This window comes from Coturnix japonica, chromosome 3 (genome assembly GCF_001577835.2).
Source record: "Coturnix japonica isolate 7356 chromosome 3, Coturnix japonica 2.1, whole genome shotgun sequence".
NCBI lineage: Eukaryota > Metazoa > Chordata > Aves > Galliformes > Phasianidae > Coturnix > Coturnix japonica.
In genome coordinates, this window is record NC_029518.1 from 14429718 (window position 1) to 14448747 (window position 19030).

The following is a 19030-nucleotide window of genomic DNA, read 5'->3' on the forward strand; positions in this document are numbered from 1 at the left end:
AAAGGTCTCTTTGCACTACAAATCTAAATACTTTGATACAGAAAGCAGGAAAATGGCTCTCTAGTTAAAAAAAAAAAAAGAACAACAAAACAAAGCACGTCAGCTTTGCTGTGAAAAAATACACATTTAGTCTTTGTTTGCCAGAAGTTTGGGGAGCTTTAGTAAGTATCTGCTCTTGCCTCCCTTCTCAGACACAATGAACGAAAGGTTCACAAACGCCTTCCAATACTCAGCTCATTTTGGTACGATTTGGAAAAATCCCGGGCTTTTAGTTTCTTAGCAAAACGAAAAAGCCAGCACATTCTCAGCACACAGAAACAAAACAGCTCATGGCTCATTTTGGCAATATAACCCCTTAGGTTACACATACAAGTATTCTTCAGGATTGCCATTTTGCTGTGCTCAATTTTGTTGTGTGTTGCTCCTGAAATAACAAGGTCCCCAAAAGAAATACAGCATCCCTGTATTAATCCCTCACCTTCAGAGGTGGCGACACCTTCCATGGAGCTTCCACAAACCCCTAAGTTTGTCCTTTCAGCTCCTTCGCTCCACATCACCTCCTTTTATCAGTGCTGCATGGTAATTACGCTGACTTAAGTACTGCTGTTCCGTTTTCTTCCTAAAGGATATCTTTTATGATGATATTTGTCTTTCAGTGAGAACTTATTCTTCCTTTTTCTACTCCTTCCCCTCTTCTATGCCTCTGCTTTGGGGTAACACGTTGGACTAGGTCAAATCTTTTCCTGACACCTCTTGCCGTGCAACACCTGCTTTCTCCCTGTGTTTTCTTCATGTTTTCTCCATGCTGTTCAGCTCAAAAAGCCCTACAGGACCTTAGTGACTACATACAGACATGGAGGACTGCTGCTACCCTCCACCCCACCATCCCCCAAACATCCCACAAGCACTGTGCTCCTGCCTTCCTTTTTCTTTTTTCTTTTTTCCTCAAAGGAAATTTGTCACGATCTAACAAGAAGCAGAAGATACACAAATACTGGTGGTTCCTGCTCCCATGCCCTGGCTACTTTGCTTTCAGTGCACAATGAGAAAATGCCCAAGCGAGAAGCTGTTTTGGCCCTAGCATCCCTAATGAGACCATGTAGGGGAGGGTAAGGGTGTGAGGGTGCAGGGAGGAGCTGGTGCTCAGTGTTGGCTGCCTTCCTTGGGTGCCATGGGAGGTACTTACCAGCCTCTGAGCTCATCTAGGTAGCACAGACCACACCAGTACCCAGCTCAGATCACACAGCCCTCTCTGCCAGTCATTTCACAAGGCTTCTCACACTCCCTATGCAGCAGTTCTAATTAAGCAAGAAAAAAGTATTTTCTCCTTCCAAGTGCACAGTCCTGATTTTTGCACGGGGATGCAAGGATGTGACCCGAAGATTATATAATTAGAAGGCATTTGTTATGCCTGCATTTCAAATCAGTGCTTAGCATGTGACAGTCCCATCCTGGGAAACATCAAGCCACCGCTGCTCTCCTCTCAATCCTTTCTCACACAGCGCTAATTCCCAACTCACAACCACCAGTGCTGAAGGCTCTTCAACCTGCCTCTGGTAAGTTTAAAATGTACGCGGCATGGGATAAAGTGTGGGATTAGTAATGCCATTTTTCATATTGCTGGATAAAGAATGAGCTGGAGGTATTTAAAATGCATGTCAAATGGTATAGGAAATATTTTCTATCTTCAACACCCAGTTATTTCCAGCTGATTTCTCCTAGGACTGTGGATGGAAATCCAGCTTTAGCCTGCTCGAGAAATTTGTGAGGCTGCATTTATACTAAGGGCTATTGAAAGAGAGGTTAAAACTGACCTTTCCTGCTTTTACTGTTTAAGAGCTAAACTTGGGTCTCTTGCTAGCTCAAAGTATCTGAACGACAACCTCATTAGAATTAGCTGGAAATAAAGCATGATACTGATACAAGTAGATTAATGACTTTTTGCTCCTCTGAGGAGGACTGGAGTTGCTCTCAAAGTGGGATATTCCCAGCTGGCAGGATTGTGAGACGGACCCCAAGAAGATCACAGGCATTTATTTTATTTTTTTTTTGGAGAATTGCATGTGTCTGGCAACATCTACAGGTGCAGGAAAATTGCATATGGATTGCCCTGCACTGTTCCTCAATTTACGATTCCATGAACAAGGTGGGAGAGGAAGCCAGATAACTAATTGCTGTCCCTCAAGGCAAAGCTGTTCATTTACCTGCCTATTCTCATGCTGATGCTTTAACAAATGATCCTACTTACAGTTGATTATTCCTCCAAGTTTTATCGTTCCACACTGGGGGAAGCAAGTGAAGGCTGATGGACCTGCTTCCTTTCCATTGCCCATGCACACAGGGAAGGCTCTCATCCCTGCCATGTCTTAGCGACAGCTCCCTCCTGTCTTTGACTCTGTGCCTAGGGCATAACTGCAGAAGGTGTTTAATGGGTGCTCCTGGTCCACCCACACCTTCTCCCTTGGGCAGTTCTGATGGGAAGCAGATTCTCACTCAAGGCTCTGTTAACTTGCATGTGTTGCCTGCTCTCCTGCTCCTGAAGGTTCCAGGGCAGCATTCTTTGCTGGACATAATCATGGTGATCATTGATGGAGAGGTGGCACTCAGCTTTGGTTCTCGGGTTTAGCAGATTTTGGTGCTGGTGAAAGATAGGGATCATAGGGGAAAATACTTCCTTCTGCTACAGTACAACAATCTAGTGGATTTAATCCTCTGCAATTATTTAGGGGAGGTTCAGGTTGTATACTGGGAAAAACCATCTCTGAAAGAGTGGCTGGGCAGTGGAGCAGGCTGCCCTGCGAGGTGGAGACACCTGGAAGCGTTCAAGGAACGTGCAGATGTGGCACTGAGGGACATGGATTAGTGGGCAACATTGGTGGTGGGTGGATGGTTGGGTATGATGATCTTAGAAGTCTTTTCCAACCACAGTGATTCTATTCTCTGGTTTTGATGAGCAGCAGGGAAAATGAGTTTTAATGCTCAGCTCTGAAGAAACGAGCACCCCGGTAGTTTCTTATCCCTAAAGCAGGGGAGACACGGGCTTAGGTTGCAGGCAGACTGCTGACAGCTTTGTATAATTGCTTGCTAAGCCTATCCAAACAAACACTAACATCTCCTAGCTACTTTCTAATGAGGAAAGTGCCCTGTGGTGGACTGGCATCCAGGCAAACCACGGATTTGTTGTAGGTAAAGGTCTGACAGTGGTTTACAAAATAGCCCCACAGAGGATATTCAGGGCTTGCGCTCACTGCTAACGTGCACGTGCATTCATGTATGTGCACATGGGAAGGGAATAAAGGAGCAGGGCTTGCTTGGTATTGAGAAAAGAAGATGAAGGGAAGGGTTCCTCTTGCTGCTTTTAGCTGCTTTAAGGGGGTTATAACAGAGCTAAAGACCAGACTCTTCCCAGATGGGAACAGTGGAAGGACAAGTGACACAAGCAGCAGCAAATGGAAAAGTCCCAGTTGGGCATAAGGAAAACAATTCTTCCCTTGGGTACTACTAGAGGACCAGAGAGGCTGCAACACCTCCAGGGTGGGAGGTATCCAGACTTCACCTGGACACAGCCCTGAGCCACCCAATATAGCTTCACATTAGCCCTGATTTGAGCAGGACACCAGACCTGGAAGGAGGTACCTATTCACCTAGATGCTGTGTGAGCTTAAGACCATCAGACTGAGGATTTGAACAAGCAGATCACAGCCAAGGCCTCAGGGGCAAACACAAGTTCTATTTTCCAACCCTTTCTGGCACCCTTTAAAAACAAACGATACAATGCTTAGCCAGCTCATGCTGATCGAATCCCTTGTCCCAGTGAGGACAAGGTTAACAGCTTCCCCATCCCGGCAGTCAGAGGAGGCAGAGGACAAGCACTTGCACCAAACCACAGTGAGGTCTTGTTTGTTTTAGAGCTGAGAAAGGACTGACTACTTTTCCTCCAGTGATTCAAAAGAAACAGGGACAGGCAATTTATATATTCAGGGAGTCCAGCAGTGAGTCTTTAAATGCTGGAAAGTAGCCAGTGTTTAATGTAACAAAGAACCAAGGAGTGACTCAGGATATTGCAGGCTGCAGCTAGAGGACACATGAAAGACAGCCATGCAAGTAAAACAAGGAAGACTTTTTCTAGACCCATTTTACAAAGGTCAACCTACTTTGCAGCGTGGTCATATAACAGAGCACCAGGTGGTGCTTGGAGCAGGAGGGCCTGGTGGCATCCCTGGGGTTCCAGTTTCAAAGCTTCACTGCTGTGCTCTGCAGAGAACAGAGATCATGCTCAAGCACTGTCCTTGACTGCATGACTGTGATGTGGGTGCTCCTCAGTTAGCTCTCCATGGTTCTCCCTGCATGGAAACTGTTTTCAGTTCCCTCTGTAATGAAAAACTTCTGCAGGTACCAGGAATCCACAGTATTTTTACAACCCAGAAGATAACATGCAATGGCAAGAGTTCCCCTTCCAGACCTATGTACGTCTGAGTTGAAAATACACAAAATCATAGGAAAGGTAACAGGGCAATAACACTTTCTCATAAAAGCTGTTCACCTACACATGTTACTTCTCCCTAGTTAAAACTCCAGGTAGGTTATTTTTCCCCATATCAGACAAACCTTGTTCTTTGTACTGGAGGCAAGAGGCTGTGGGACATTACCTGTAGCATATCAGTTGGGTGATGCCTCCTGTGAGTCACTCCTCATTAAGCGCACTGTCCCTAATGACAACTGCAAGTTTCCTTGTGTCAGCACAGACGTTCTTCACATCACATCCTTCACTCTGAATCACTGTTGTGAGGCTGACTGCATAGCTCCTGCTGTTTGCAGAACTGTGATCCAGACAAAGACACAGGCATTCTGAGGTCTCAGGCAACTTGGAGGAGCTGGTCTAAGAGAAGAAGCAGACAGGATATGCTACAACAGACCGATAGTTTAACTCTGGCTTTTCAGGTGCATATAAATGTTTTCTTTCCCCTACCCAAAGGTACCAACAATCCAGCCTGAACACACCTATGATGCTCACTCAGCAAGCAGCTGTATAATGCTGCCCAGCAGCTGAGGGTTGAAACAGCTGTTTCCAGTTCAGATCGCATATCAATATAATTAATTCCACACTAATTGATTACTGTTGATTATTAAGGGTTAACTATTACATATTGCTATAACCAGTACAGTCAAATACTAATAATTTAAAAGTAGAACCATTACAAATATGTGGCTTTGTTAAAGAGAAAAAAAAGCTTCTGGAAAAAGCTGTTTCCACTGAAAATGTTGATCACAGAGATTTAGTTTCCTTCACACCTGTTCTGCCTTTCCAATTTGCTCCTTTTCCCCCACCACTGCAGAAAAATATCTGAATTCTGAAACCAGTTCTTGGTGTTAAAGCAGACAGTGTCTGTTCTGGCCCCAAAATAAAACTTGCAGGAATTTGCTGCACTATTGACTCTAAACTGGCAACAAGTTTAATGACATTTTTGCTATGAAACAAACTGCTACAGAAATTGAAGTTAAGTCTGGTTCACCCAAATTCTGTGCCTTCTTCTCAAGGCTCCTCATGGAAAGGGTGGTTACTTTAAAAACAACACCGTATTTGTGTGCTTCAGAAGCAAATAACATTCATACTCTGTTCCTCAGAGTACATACTGGAAACAGAAATTGTTGTTTTTCCCTGCTCAAGAGGGCCACTGCACAGGGGAGGCTGGTGGGTGGAGATGGGATTGTTCAGCTTGGGGAAGGGAAGGATGGAAGGTTCTACTGCCACCAGCAACTACTCCAAGGGGTTAGAAAGGAGACAGGCTCTTCTCATGGGCACAATGAAAGGACAAACACAAGTCAGGGGAACGTTCTGAGCGATCAGCTGCGTAGCAAAGAGCTGGTTCTTTGATCTACAGCATCCATGGAAGTGTTTATGTGCATTTCACTTTTCAAAATACATCTCATTTTGCTTCTGCGTTCAAACAGGAAGCCTCTTGATGAGCAAATAGTTTCTGTGGGATTACATAGCACTTCAGTCACCCACCAATGTAAGCACAAATGGCCTTGGGCTGGGAGGGAAACATTTGTGCCAGCAGCCCAATCTGCTTGTGGAGGCTTTGTGAACCCAAACAAACCTTCAGGATGCCCCAATCCCTCCCAAATCCCTCTTTCTCCCCTTGTTTTCTGAACTTTGAGCATCTCCGCTCAATAAACCCTTTTTACATCTTTCTGCACTCAGGGTTCAGACCAGCTGACCCATCGCAGGGCTCACATGTGGGCAGCTCTAAGCCATGGGATGTTCCCAGTGACCAGCCAGAACCCTCCAGTGTGAGGACAGGAGTCCCTGCGAGGACGCACACCTTATAGCAGCCATGGACACAAACAAACAAGAAGGTAAAGCATCCTCTAATTTCACTGCTTGATAGTATGAAAGAGAGATAGGAAGAAAGCTGCCTTCGTATGACTAGCCCCATGAGAGCACCTCTTAGCAACTGCGGGTAAACGCTCCCTTCTCTTAGTTTCACAGAAATATTTGGGGTTTGAAGTTTCTCCATCTTATTTTAAAAACACCTCCCTCTTCCCCTCTGGCAAATAATCCAATGGCACAGGTAAAATGTCATATGGGAAGTCATTGCCCTCTCTTACCTTGGGATGAACAGAGATCTCCAACTGTTGAAAGCTACATCTCACTGCAGTGATGATCTGCTTCTCTCCCCCACGTGCTTTGCTGCATGGGGTTCTTGTTCATGTGAGTGCCACAAGAAAGATTTCTCTGCCAGTCCTGGCCTCACAAGCACCAAGATGTAGCTACTGCCTGCACACAGCCAGTCCTGCTACTGTCAGCAGCGTCTCTGGGGAGTGTGGTTGTTGGCTTTAAGATGTTCTTCTTGCAGAGGAATGTGGGCCTGGTGGCACTTGCTTTTCACCCCAAACCGCTTGTAGGACTATGCTCTGCCTTGCCACCTGAGAAACGATGGTGCTCATATGCTGAGGAGTTCTCCAAACTATGAAGAGCAGAAGGGGAAGCCTTCAGTAATGCCCATCACTGTCAGCTCAAGAGAGAGAGCCTGGACTATCTCTCTTCCCTCTAAAAGATGTTGGTGTTGCCATGGCATGGGTAATGGAGGAGTTAATTCCTCTATTATTATTATTCTAATTTGACTAAATTAGGTCTGTGTACCTAGGCCCCTGCACTACAGTACGGTCTGAAAAGGAAATTACCTCAAGGATTTTTTCCAATTAATTGGTATGCCCCCATGGGTGGCAGACGTTCACTGCAGAAACTGGGAGACAACCACGAAGCCCTTTGCTTCCCACAGTGCAAGGGAGCCACGCACTGCTCCAGCTCTTGCCAGCAACTTTGCAAAGATGACCTGGGTATGCCTGGCTACATGCAACTTTCAGAGAGTACTTCTGCTCACATCCATGGCAAAGGTGGGAGGTAAAAGCACAGAACCTCTCCACGCTTATGGCCTTTTTCAGTAGCACTTCCCTGCTTTAAGTGTGCCTGAGGACACAGGCTGGTCCATCTCCAAACCCAAATGAATGATCACTAGAGACTTCTTCAGGGCTGGCTCAAGCCCTCTGTGTTATATATTAGCTTGAAAAAGGCCCAAACAAAACGAGAGAAGTGAGCATGGCCCTTCCTCATTGCGCCACACTTCTACTTGTTACCTCTAATTCTTCACAAAGCTTAGCAGCCAATATATCCTGTACTTTGCAAATACAACATTTTCCTGTCCTCCCTGATTCAAATTGTGCTATTATCAGTACATATATCCTCTTGCTCTATTCTGATGCATCATTGCCCCCCTCCCCCCACTGTAAACATTATCACTTACACCAGAGCAGACACGCTGGCTGGTTTTTCAGGACTCGACTTCAGGAATCCAAAGAAAGTTTCATCATTCAGCAGGCCAAAAAATTGATTCCTAGTACACAGGGTTGAATAAATAAAAAAACAACAATAAACAGATCTATCCAAGCTATACAATAAAACCAACCTGTCATTTAAAGATGAACCTTGGCACCTGGAGAGGGCTGGCTGGTGATTTTTGACCCCTAACAGCTGGCAGTTTTGGTGATGGCTACTTCTCCCAGTCAGTCTCTCCTGTCCTGTTTTCTGCAGGAGAAACAGGAGAAACCTTGGAGGATATTCCCAGGAGGGTCAGTGTCTGACCCTACAACAGAAACCTATGGCTGCGAGACTGGTCAGCACAGGGAGTAAGGTAGAAAGGGGCACACGGCCTCTCCTGTGCCTCTCACTTCTGTGAGTCACTGGGGAATTTGCTTACATTCCTTTGAATCAGGACAAATCCTAGAGACCAGAACAGGGCCAATGTGTAGGTGCCCTTGGCAGTAGCCGATATTCCCCCTCAGGGGCAAAGTAATCAGAACATACAGCTCTGACTTCTAGGCTTCAGCTTTAGTATTTAAAGTACTTTCTAACTGTTTAGAGCTCCCCCCGCATACATTTCAAGCCTCTGCATGACCAAATTGCTCTGGTCCTGAAGGCACAAGTAGATAAATGACTGAGCAACTGCAGCCAGCATAGGAAGAGGGAGCCTGGCTGCCCCCAGAACTGGGCACGGGGTCACTGGCCACACTGGTGACTGAGAGCAGATAGAGATCAAGCAAATGCTAGGAGGCAAGAGAAAACTCACCTTGGGACTTTACGTTGTCAAGAGGAAGCAATGCAGACAAGGAACTGGGTGAGACGGTGTTTTCTGGGAGGTGAAGGTCAGCCAGTCTGACATAGGGAATAAAATCTGAATTGATGGCAAACAGACTGCAATCCCCTCTGAGTGTCATGGCAGCACAACCAGCAGTAACTTCTGGCGGATAACTGAAGGGCTTAGGCACAGAAGAGACAGTGTTATAAAAGGAAATAATAAACATCTACTTTTTCAATCAAAAGCCCACTAACGCCTAGAGATTGTGTTTCTAGAGTGCCCAAATCACTTTTGTGAAACAGATACAAGCTCCTCCATAAGGAGCTTTCTCTTTCAGAAACGTTAAACCTCACTCCATTAAACAAAATCAGTTGGAAATCACAATGCCGCAAGAAAGCAGGGATTTGAAACTAATGATAAAGGATATATATATGTGTCTGGCATTAGAAAAGACACCACAACTGCTCAGAACGTATTGTGACGAAATATAACACAACTCCCACTCCTTCACATGGACCAGGTCTGGATTGAAACAGGGCAGCAAATGAGGCGAATTTAACATCTGGTTTAGTTGAGCCGTTCCCATTTTACAACTGCAGTTTATTTTACAAGCTATATGGTGTTCACACCTCCTACAGTGAGACTTGAGTCCTTTAAAACTGATTTATACCTCAAGAGGGACTTTCAACATTTCTGTTCCAGTTATTTATAGCAACTATAATAAGTCATTTTAATTGACTGGAGTTCTTTATTCCCACAGGAGAGACCGAAAGTGTGCCTGTGAGTACCCCTGCAACACAGATTTCCCAGGTAAAAATGAGAAAAATGCCCTAAATAACTCTTAAGATTTTAAAGATTTACTAATGGATAGTGGTAGTTAAAGCTAAATTAAGTGGAAGGAAAAATGTAGGCACTAATGAGGAACGTGGCATCTAAAATACACATACTGCATGAATGTATGTCACACATATCACATCTTGGGCCTGATCTCAAAAGACACTTCAGTACAATTTCTTTGCCCACAACTAGTTAGCTGTGCCTAGACAGGTGATTTGTGTGCTCAGCTAATTAACTAACTGGCATCATTAGCATCAATTAGAGAATGTCCGTTCACTGAGCCGGACGCAGATTTTATGGCTGAGTTCTGATGGACTTTCACCAAACCCACAGAACCATCCCAGGAGCAAGGATGCATTGATTGCACAATGAAGGGGATGTGGGGGGGGGTCTTCCCTAGCAGGAAGGAAGTATCCTGGGGGGCTCTGGGTGATCCCAGCAACCTCATGGCTCCTTGGACCAGGGGGTGCTATTGACTATTAGACCAGGTCAGCTGGACAGGCCAGAACATCAAGTCTTGCTGCATGGCTCCCCAGGCTTGGAAACCCCGTGTCTTGAGTGCATGTGGGCTCAAGGTGATCAGGACTTCCAGAGCTTTGAGTTGACATTCTTGCAGCTATGAGGCATTGCGGATGTGATGAGACTGCCTGTATCATGGCTTGGGGAGCATCCTCCCTGTAAGATGCAGTTTCAGTGCTCCCACAGTGATGTTTCCTAGGCATTTCCAGTCTGCAGGAAACACAGTGGAGTTCTGAACACTTTAAACCTTCATGCAATTCAATCTGGAACTGTATCTAACAGATAAACATTTCCCTGAACTGGAAACCCTGTCTACCACTAGCCTTGTCACCATCACAACAATAAACACCCATAACTGCTTGTAAGAGCACCATGGCAAGCAGTTGCAGAGTTATGGGATGCCTCTTGCCATAACAGAGATGGTACTGCTTTCCATAAACAAATTGGTGCTTGTTTTTTTCCCATTCAGATAGCTCCAAGCCAAAGCTGTGACTGGGTTGCTGAAAAGGCCTGATGCAGTAAATCTAGCATGCATGAAAAGCCTGTGCATTGCAGGTCAAGTATGCTTCCTAAATAATCCTTTAAATTAAAGTTAATAGCTGGCTGCCCCCTTCAGCTTCTGCAAGGGCCCTATTGACACTGCAGTGACCAAAAAAGGACTGCACAGCTGTGAAACGAGCTGAAATGTGTTGGAGCATGCAGCCTCCTTTAGATATATCCTTCCTTTCTGTCCTCACCCAACTGCTTGCTCTTTATTTCCACCATCCTTACTTACGAATATAAACAGTGGATATTATCTCAGAGCCAGGCTGTAAATCAGTTAACCTCAGTTAACTTCACACTGTGAGGCATTACAAGCCTTCCTAATGATTGGCTGTAGTTGTGCTGCCTTTACTAGCAAGTTTTGACAGTCTTCATCTCAAGGACTCTGTGAACAGGAGCAGTGCTAGCGTAAGATGCCTTAGTGGCTGCCAAGGGTTCTTTATAGTCCTAGTCAGCCTGGCTGACAGTGAGGAAGATGTGTGAACACAGCTACTCATGGAAGCCTTTGCTTCCATGTGGACACTGTGTAGCAGCCAAGGCAGTAAATGCAGCTCACCGAGGCTTATCATTTGCTTTTCAAGGCTTTCTCTGTTTTGCATCCCAGGTCATTCAATCCATAAGCCATTTTCATTTGATCGAGATGATCTTCCTCAGGCTGCCTCAAAGTGTGAGCAAGATTTCATGCAGCAGGGGTGGTCACCTTCTTTAGCAAACAGGTCAAATTGCTGGCACCTGCCAAGAGAGGATGGGAAGGCTTTGCAGTTTTGCTGTTGCCTCTGCTCCTGGAAGCAGCATCTCTTCATTCCGCACTTTGGGGCCAGCACAGCAGGTGAGACAGGAGTAGAGGCTCAGCAAAGATTCTGCAGCCAATATAGATCCACTTGAAAAAAGGAAAATCGAAACCATGCTGAGAAATGGTTCTTGTTTATCCTCTGATCCCACTCTTCTCAGCCTGCTCAGCCACAATTACTTCCTCATGGTCATGGTTTCCCCCCTCCATGTTGGTAAATACTTGCTTCGCTCAACAGGGGCACTACTACAGAGCGTTCCTATTCCATTGGGTTGTAGGTCAAGTCGTAGTCACAAGGGACTGTTGCACATTGTCCTCTTGAGTCATGCAAAGACAGGAAAAGAATCCTTTATTTCCCCATGCGGGGCCACTCAGAGCACAGTGTGATTATTGGATCTTGATAGAGATTTTACTTGCAGTTTTTCCACGTACAGCTGAAAAACTTCAGGTAGGCTGATAAAACGGGAGTCATAGCCCCCAATAAGACAACCTGCTACAGACGTATAGCACTGGATCCCACACTGCACTGCTTTGCCAGGTTTAGGGGCCAGACTCAAAGGGCAAACTTGGGCTGAAGTTTCTCTGTCATACTGAACTATTTAGAGGCCTAACTGCTTTTATTTGGAACGGGCCCTTCTCAGTTCTTGGACAGGTTGTAAGGATGTGCTGTGACCAGCAGATTGATTTGTCCACTAAGCATTAGGCAATCCAAATTAACTTGCTAAAGCGTGTTCCTCTTCAGCTTCACTTATTCCTGTGAATAGGTGAGCCAGGTAACACATTGCAGTTGAACTCTTGCCAAGTTTCCATCCAGGCATAAAATCTGTCCTTTTTACTTTGTATATATTGCACTATAGAACCTTTAGAAAACATTGCATCAGCTTGACTCTCCAAGAGTTCACAAAACACTGAATGGTCTCTCATCTACATGACTGTACTTGCAGAATAAAACATAAGCACAAGCTGATGCTTCACAGGCTTCCATTTGTTGCAACAGCCCATGGGATTTAAAGGATGGGTTCCCACCATTAGGAAAGAGCTCAAGACTAAAATGCAGTGCCCGAGCACAATTATGCACTTGGCAAGAGTTCAAGGATAATGCGTTGCTTCTATGTCACTCCAATCAAGATTGGATGAAGCTTGTACCCAGTGCTGCAAGGTTGTTCATGCTTCTTCATGCTCCAAGCGCTGTGGGCAGCAGAGGAGGGAGTTCCCAGGGTTTCAGCACGTCATGCAAACTCTGGCAAGATGTAGTTGATGTGCTGCTGCTTTCATCCATCCAACAACAAAGTGAAATGCGAGTATAAGATGCAGTTCTGCATCTGAAATAGCCATGGTCAGCTGCATGGGCCAAGAAAGGATGTGCCAGGCAGGGCAGACACCCAGCGCACTGTCCTGAAGGATACATGAAGAAACCAAGCTAGCAGAGCGACTAGAAAAGCAGAGTCTCGACAACACTGAGCCACAAAGTAAAAAGTGCCTGTCTGCTCTTAGATCTACTTGCTGAAATGCAGGAGATAATTTGGCCCAGTCCCTAGTCCAAATCTATCTTTGGCTGCCTGAACTTTGGTTTCAGTACAAATGGACACTAAACTGTACATAATGGTCCCTGTTTGGCTGACTCTGCTGATGCCTAGCAGTTTTTGACTCTGAAATTCTGTCCAGATTACCCCCTTTCTGCAAGCATCTCAGGATACAGTCAGGCTTGTGGGGATAAAGCATTTCACTTTGAGCTTATCCTGCCCAGATATAGATACCTCCAGAGCCAGCTTCCAGACTGCTCTGCTGTTAGCATAACTTGGAGTACTGAAGCAGATCTCTAAACTGGATCTGATGAATCACATCTTTTCATTCTAAAGAAAGCATACAATGCCTAGCTTCAGTGCAGGCTATAGGGAGACTTTGCTTAGTGAGTAAGGGATTGGCAAGCATCAATGAGCAGAGACAGGAATACTAATGTTTTGCACAATGGCAGGACTTTATGATCCCGCACTTCTCCAGGCATGTACATTATGATGTCTGATGATGCCAGACCCCACTAGGTGCTGGTAAGCATTTAGGTAGCAGAAGCAGCGTGATCTGCCTCCCCTCATAGCCACAGATCCAAGTGCTGCTCATAGGGTGACACTTCCTGTAACATACCTGCATCACAGGAAGGTGTCTACCATAGTACACTGCAAACAGGCTGAACTGAGGTATCTTGAGCTCCAGCTGGCCTGGGGAGTCAAGAATGACTGCCTGAGGAGGGAAGGTGTTCTTTGCCCTCACCCCAGCCTCCCGTCCCCCCTGCCTTGTTTCCAGCTCTTGTCAGTCCAGCTCCTTCTGCCCAGGCTGCTCTGGGAATTAATGGGGGACTGTGGGGTAAGCAGTGGGGTACTAGTGGGGATATCAGGCAGACATCCTCTGTAAAGACAGTGTTGGTCTTGAACAGAGGAGGATGGTGCATGCCATTGCCCTGAGGTATCGGAAGCCATCTCTGCTCCATTTACAGGACTCAAGCGCCTGAGTTCCCCGGGGTGGCTGTCCTCTTACCATCAGTGCTCCTGTTTTGGACTCAGTTTATAACCAGATGTTAGGCCGAATTTCTGTTGTAAAGGTAAAAAACACTGGTACCGAAGTGCCTTGGGCCGCGACCTCACTGTGGGCTTTGTGCAGGCAGAATGAGTGCCTTGCTCACAGCAGTGGGGGCAGAGTTGAAAGCCCAAGCTACCCCCAAAGAGGGTGCCCCTGCTTGGCCTTCCACAAGCTGCCTGCCTCCCCTCACTGCCCACCTCCAAATCTGCCTTGTCTGCTCGCTGTGCCAGCCTGGCTCACCCTGCTCTGTCTCCTGCTTCGCCCAGCTGTCAACAGGCTGCCTCCAGCTTAGGTCACGAGCTCTTCCAGCATTGCTAGGGCCTCTAGAGAAAGAAAACAAGGACAGTGGCCACAGTGTCCATGCTAGGGAAACACCCCATAACTCCCTTCCCTCTAAGAATTAAAGAGCTGTCTCCTTCCCTGAAAAGGGCCCGCTGACAAAGAACAAAGCTTCTTCACAGCCCTCTGAGTGAGGTGTTAGATCCGTCCAGGGAGAGCAGCAGCCCCATCGGCATATGCGGGAGGAGGCTTTGCTCAAAAATGGCCATATTCTTGATTGCTCAGCTGCTGCTGCCATTGACAACCTGGCTGCTATTATTGCAAAGCACTTGGCATGTTTCAGGCTGTCCCCTCCTTCTGGAGACTGACAGGCTGCAAACATGCCAGGGAGCCTGGAAAAACTCTAGGTCCAAACAGGGCCACATTGATTGCCCAACACAGAACATTTCCTACCATGTACTGAGGCTGCAGCAGGAACAAAACCTCCCCCCACACCTCCCAGCCATGAAAGGAGGAGAAAGAGAACAGCACCTTACAGGAGGGGATGCATCTAGCTTTCATGCCAGTCTGAACTAGGGGTGACTCTTGGGGACACAACCACCTACTCCTAGGATGAATGATGTACCACTGTGTTTGTGGTTCCTCTAGTTGCAGGCATTAGCCTCTGAGTTGAAGGCGGGTTTCACAGAAGCGATGCAGGAGCTGTCACGAATCCAGCATGGCGAGTACGCCTTGGAGGAGAAGGTCAAGAGCTGCCGCTGTGCCATGGAAGAGAAAGTGGCTGAGATGAAGAACTCCCTCAACACCTTCAAGGTAGGATTGTGACTGGCAGGGGGCTGCATCTGTGCCCCATTATCTTGGGTGGCAATGAGCTCCCGCCTGCCCCCACCAATCCTTCTTGTTCACAAAGAAAATGAGCTGGCAATCATTTCAGATATATCTGGTGCAGCACCTTCGTCTCTGTCTCTTCTTCCAGACCTGGAGCTCCAACCCCAATGTAACCCTTACCCTGGCCTACATCCTGGCCTCTGGGAGCAAAAGAGACCCTTACTCTGGGCTGCACATGCAACACGCATATGGCATGATCACAGGCAGCCAGCCACTGTGCCATAGCAATCCCTGGGCCAGGTCTCCTGCACTTCCTGCAGGAACCAAAGCTGCTGGAGACCAGGGAATTAATACGTAACACCAAAGCTTTTGAAGTTGTCCATTCCCACACGGCTGGGAGGAAGTGCTGCCTGGTTTGATCTGGCCCATGAGGATTAGAAACAAAAGACTGGGGAAGAGAGCTTAGCAAGAGGGCTCGATGTGCGCTTTAAACCAGCCAGCATCTCCATGCAGAAACTGGACAACTGCCTGTGAGGAGGCAGGCCGAGGAATTGTTTTATTGTTTTAATGGTAAATTTTCCCCATGGGCTTTTACTGAGTCAATAATACCTTGTGAAGTTAGAGAGGGCTGGAAAAGCCTGTGAGCGTCCTGGTGATGGAGAGAGATGGACAGCACCAGGCTAAAGGAGCTCTGTGGGCCCAGATGAACAGAAGCATGAGGGCATGTGGCAGAGGTTTCAAAGCAGATGGAGGCAGGGTTATCCAAAATGCTGCTATAGGGGAAAAATGGTTTTAAAATCCAGATACAAGGAGTTATGCAAGCAACAGGAGGTGCAAAAGCTGATCTTCCTCTGCCTCATGCCCATGCTGACTGTCTAAGCATTGAACTCACTATGAAGTCACTTCCTTACTCAGGGAAATCTCTCTTTTAGTTTACGAGAAACAATTTAAGTCTTGATGAAAAAACTTACAAGAACTTCATGCGTCAAGAGAACTCTGTGCACATAAAAAGCTTGGCTGAAACCACCCGAGGGAGGATATGCTGACAGCGAGACACCCCCACGAGGTTAGAGCAGGCCTCCTTTTCTTCAAAAACCAGGCTAAAAAGGCAGCTTCAAGGCCATATGTCAACTGGTAGTGGATGAAGCCCTACATCTTTATCTTCTACCAGTGTCATAACCACATATACACCCAATGATCTTGCAAAGGAAAATCACAGAGACACCCCCTAGTCCATACCAGCCAGCATTCAAAGCTGTGCTCTGTAAGGCTGATGGGCACAGTTGGAATTCTTGTGCTTTTGCTTGTTTCTCAGGAGGAACTCAGTGATGCGAAGTCAATGATCGAAGAAATCAGTGCCAAGCAGGAGGAAATGCAACAGAAAATCGAGCAGCTGCAGCAGGAGAAGCGGCGGGAATCACGGAAAATGAAAGCTAAGTAAGAGCCCGAGCTCCAGGACGCCAGAAGCGCTAATTAGTGGTGGTGTCCATTCTGTTTGTTTCCTTGCAGTTCAATCTCTTAATCTTTTCCTGGCTGGACATATGTATAAACCTCTGTAATTACTGGCAGCTCCGGCCCTCAGTTTCCTCTTGGCTTTTAGACTCTTCTGCCACAGAGCAAATACAGCAGATACACACCACGTCAGCCGCAGCAGCCCTCAGGGAAATCAAGTCCTGGTGAAACAGTCAGACCTGCAAGGGATTTATTAGGACAGGAATCGAAAGTCAGGAGCCCTCACTGTTAAAAGCTATTGCTAAGCTACCTCTATCCAGACAACGGCACTATAGTTTTCCTTCCCTTCTCCTGCTGTCAAGTGCACAGGACTCTGTGTGATCCTGGCAGCGCAGTCATGTCTTGCTTTCCTGTCACCAATCTTTTCTTCTTCAAGCAAGGATACAGCAGCATACCTGAACACTACTATTACTGTGAGCAGGCAGACCGCTCATCCACCTTGGCCCTGATTAGCCTCTCTCAATGATGGATGTACAGCTGCCTTGATGCAAACACTTTGCAAATCTAGGCTAGCCCCTTAGCTAATTAAGCCATTTAATTAGATGAAATATGCTCTCCAGAACACAAATAACCTTCTCCTACAGTCAGTGACATTACTTCCACAGTACTGTTCATGAACTGAACACATAAAAGCCAACTCCTTTCCTCATCTTTGCAGGAGCTATACTTTTATGATTCTGCACATACTTAATACTGTTATCAGTTACAAGTGTAGCAAGAAAGCTTCTCCTGTAGCATTCATCTTTTCCAGTTGTCTCATTTTTTGTGTTTGTACAGAAGAACACAGAAGGACGATCACAGCTCACAAACAGTGCCTACACCTCTCCAGGGCAGCCCATTTCGATCCATAAACCTCCCAGAACCTGTACTGATCAACGAAGATTTTACAAGTCTTTTGCACAACGTGACTTATGAAAAAGGTAGGAAAGAGAATAGGTAAGTGCAGTGCCTTTCTTAGGAAAAACATCCAGAAAAGGTCACTAGATTAAGAGGGCACTGAGTTTTGCTCAGTACTGTGTACTGTCCTTTCCTCTGTTCAGCTCACCTTCTGGACAGTCACAGCTTCCTCTGCCCTTCCTTGAGCCCTCTCCCTTAAACCCCTCACCGCCCCTCTTTCTTTCCAGTCATCACCCCTCCATCCACTCTTCAATAAGCTCTTTATCACCCTCAAATAGCAGCTGTGTCTGTGTGTCATGTATCTGTCCCTTTGTTCTACCTGCTGGGTATCATCTACCAAAGGGCACTTCCTGAGCAAAGACAAGCCAGAACTACTCAGGCTCCAAGGTCAGGCAGCACTGAGCACAACAGAAACCTCATGTTAGCTTGCCTATAGGTCCTACTGACACAAAGACCACAAGAAAGGCCACAGCAATAGGGAGCAACTTTTTCCTCCATGGAGGAACTAACAGGGAAATTTCTAAACCAAGAATGTGAGTGGCCAGAAGATCTAACAACACTGACTGGGCTTGGAAGGAGGAAGCCTGCTCTACAGCTATCTTCTCTCATGTTTCCCTTTGCTTTTCAACAGTGTCTGACACCAGGATCATGCCGATAGGAGAAGGAAGCGTGAAAGTCATAGGAGGTCCAGGTAGGAATAAACTGAACTGTTGAAAAACAGTGATTCAATGACAACACTTACTTTACTTCACTCAAGAAATGTTTTGAGGGACGCATTTCTCAGGAACAACTTTCACACTTTGCCATGCACCTCCATTTTCGTATTTGTAATTGAGATGTCGGGGTAAATACGTACCCCAAAGCACTAAATAACAGGTGGAAATGCAAAGCATTGACGTTCAGCAGCAAAAGCCTTTTTGATGCTGCTACTTTTGCAGGCTCTAAGTGCCTTTGCAGAAAGGAAGAGCAGAGGCTTACTGACATGACAAAGAATAACTGGAGAGCCAATCTGCCACTTGTAAAGAGATGGCCTTTGCAGTGACCACACACTAGCAGATCTGTTGAAACAATTATTTACACATCAGCTTCCAAATGGACTTCTCTTAGATATGCCTGAATAGTAGCAGAGAAGTTTCTCCAGCAAAAAGAAAACCGAGTAATAACTTAGTGACATGCTTAGTAAGGACACGGTCCTGGCCAGCAAAAGGACACATGAGAACAACTGCCAGATGCCTGCACTGTTCACTTGAAGCATTTGCTGTTCAGGATAACTCTTTTCCTTGAATCCTCTTGAAGGAAAGAGAGAACAAACATTACAGAATGGTTCACTGCAACCCAAATTCAAAAGATCATCATTAAAGCAATTCCAGACCAATGGCACTGATGGACCCTCTCCTGTACGCTCTCTGTGATTTAATAGCCTCAGACTAGGAGTCCTCCTGCTGCTTGCATGATCACTAATGAAAACTTTAAGAGCTATGACAATGTACACCCATTAAGAAGGCCACTTAAATCTCAATTACAATGATACTTTTCTTCCCACAATACCTCTCAATCAACCTGTTGTATTACCATGTCCTTAAATGTCCCAAAACCATAGAGTGCAACCACA

At 46.2% G+C, this 19030-nt stretch overlaps 1 protein-coding gene and 1 long non-coding RNA gene across 7 annotated transcripts in view; one reads left to right on the plus strand and one right to left on the minus strand.

The window, feature by feature from the left end:
* The window catches only part of LOC107310952, a 33093-nt gene that overhangs the window by 2237 nt on the left and 11826 nt on the right, over positions 1 to 19030 (minus strand). Inside the window, exons 4-10 of one of the 3 annotated variants that reach the window (XR_004306495.1) lie at positions 14143 to 14225; positions 13471 to 13544; positions 8631 to 8820; positions 7809 to 7898; positions 6613 to 6971; positions 4650 to 4879; positions 3805 to 4254 (exon numbers count right to left, since the gene is read on the minus strand). This is a non-coding gene — a long non-coding RNA (uncharacterized LOC107310952). Of the gene's footprint in view, positions 1 to 3804; positions 4344 to 4649; positions 4880 to 6612; positions 6972 to 7808; positions 7899 to 7970; positions 8090 to 8630; positions 8821 to 13470; positions 13545 to 14142; positions 14226 to 19030 lie in introns of those variants that run through there. The other 2 variants (XR_004306494.1, XR_004306493.1) reach the window with 2 other exon arrangements.
* Positions 90 to 19030, plus strand: part of ARHGEF33 (Rho guanine nucleotide exchange factor 33) — a 28468-nt gene continuing 9527 nt past the window's right edge. For 2 of the 4 annotated variants that reach the window (XM_015857077.2, XM_015857078.2), the window contains exons 1-7: positions 90 to 1556; positions 6206 to 6360; positions 9400 to 9449; positions 14830 to 14994; positions 16325 to 16446; positions 17299 to 17441; positions 18050 to 18109. In XM_015857077.2, the coding sequence (XP_015712563.1) occupies positions 6339 to 6360; positions 9400 to 9449; positions 14830 to 14994; positions 16325 to 16446; positions 17299 to 17441; positions 18050 to 18109 (562 nt within the window). In that variant the 5' untranslated portion in view covers positions 90 to 1556; positions 6206 to 6338. Of the gene's footprint in view, positions 1557 to 6205; positions 6361 to 9399; positions 9450 to 13819; positions 13925 to 14829; positions 14995 to 16324; positions 16447 to 17298; positions 17442 to 18049; positions 18110 to 19030 lie in introns of all 4 variants that reach the window. The other 2 variants (XM_032443253.1, XM_015857079.2) reach the window with 2 other exon arrangements.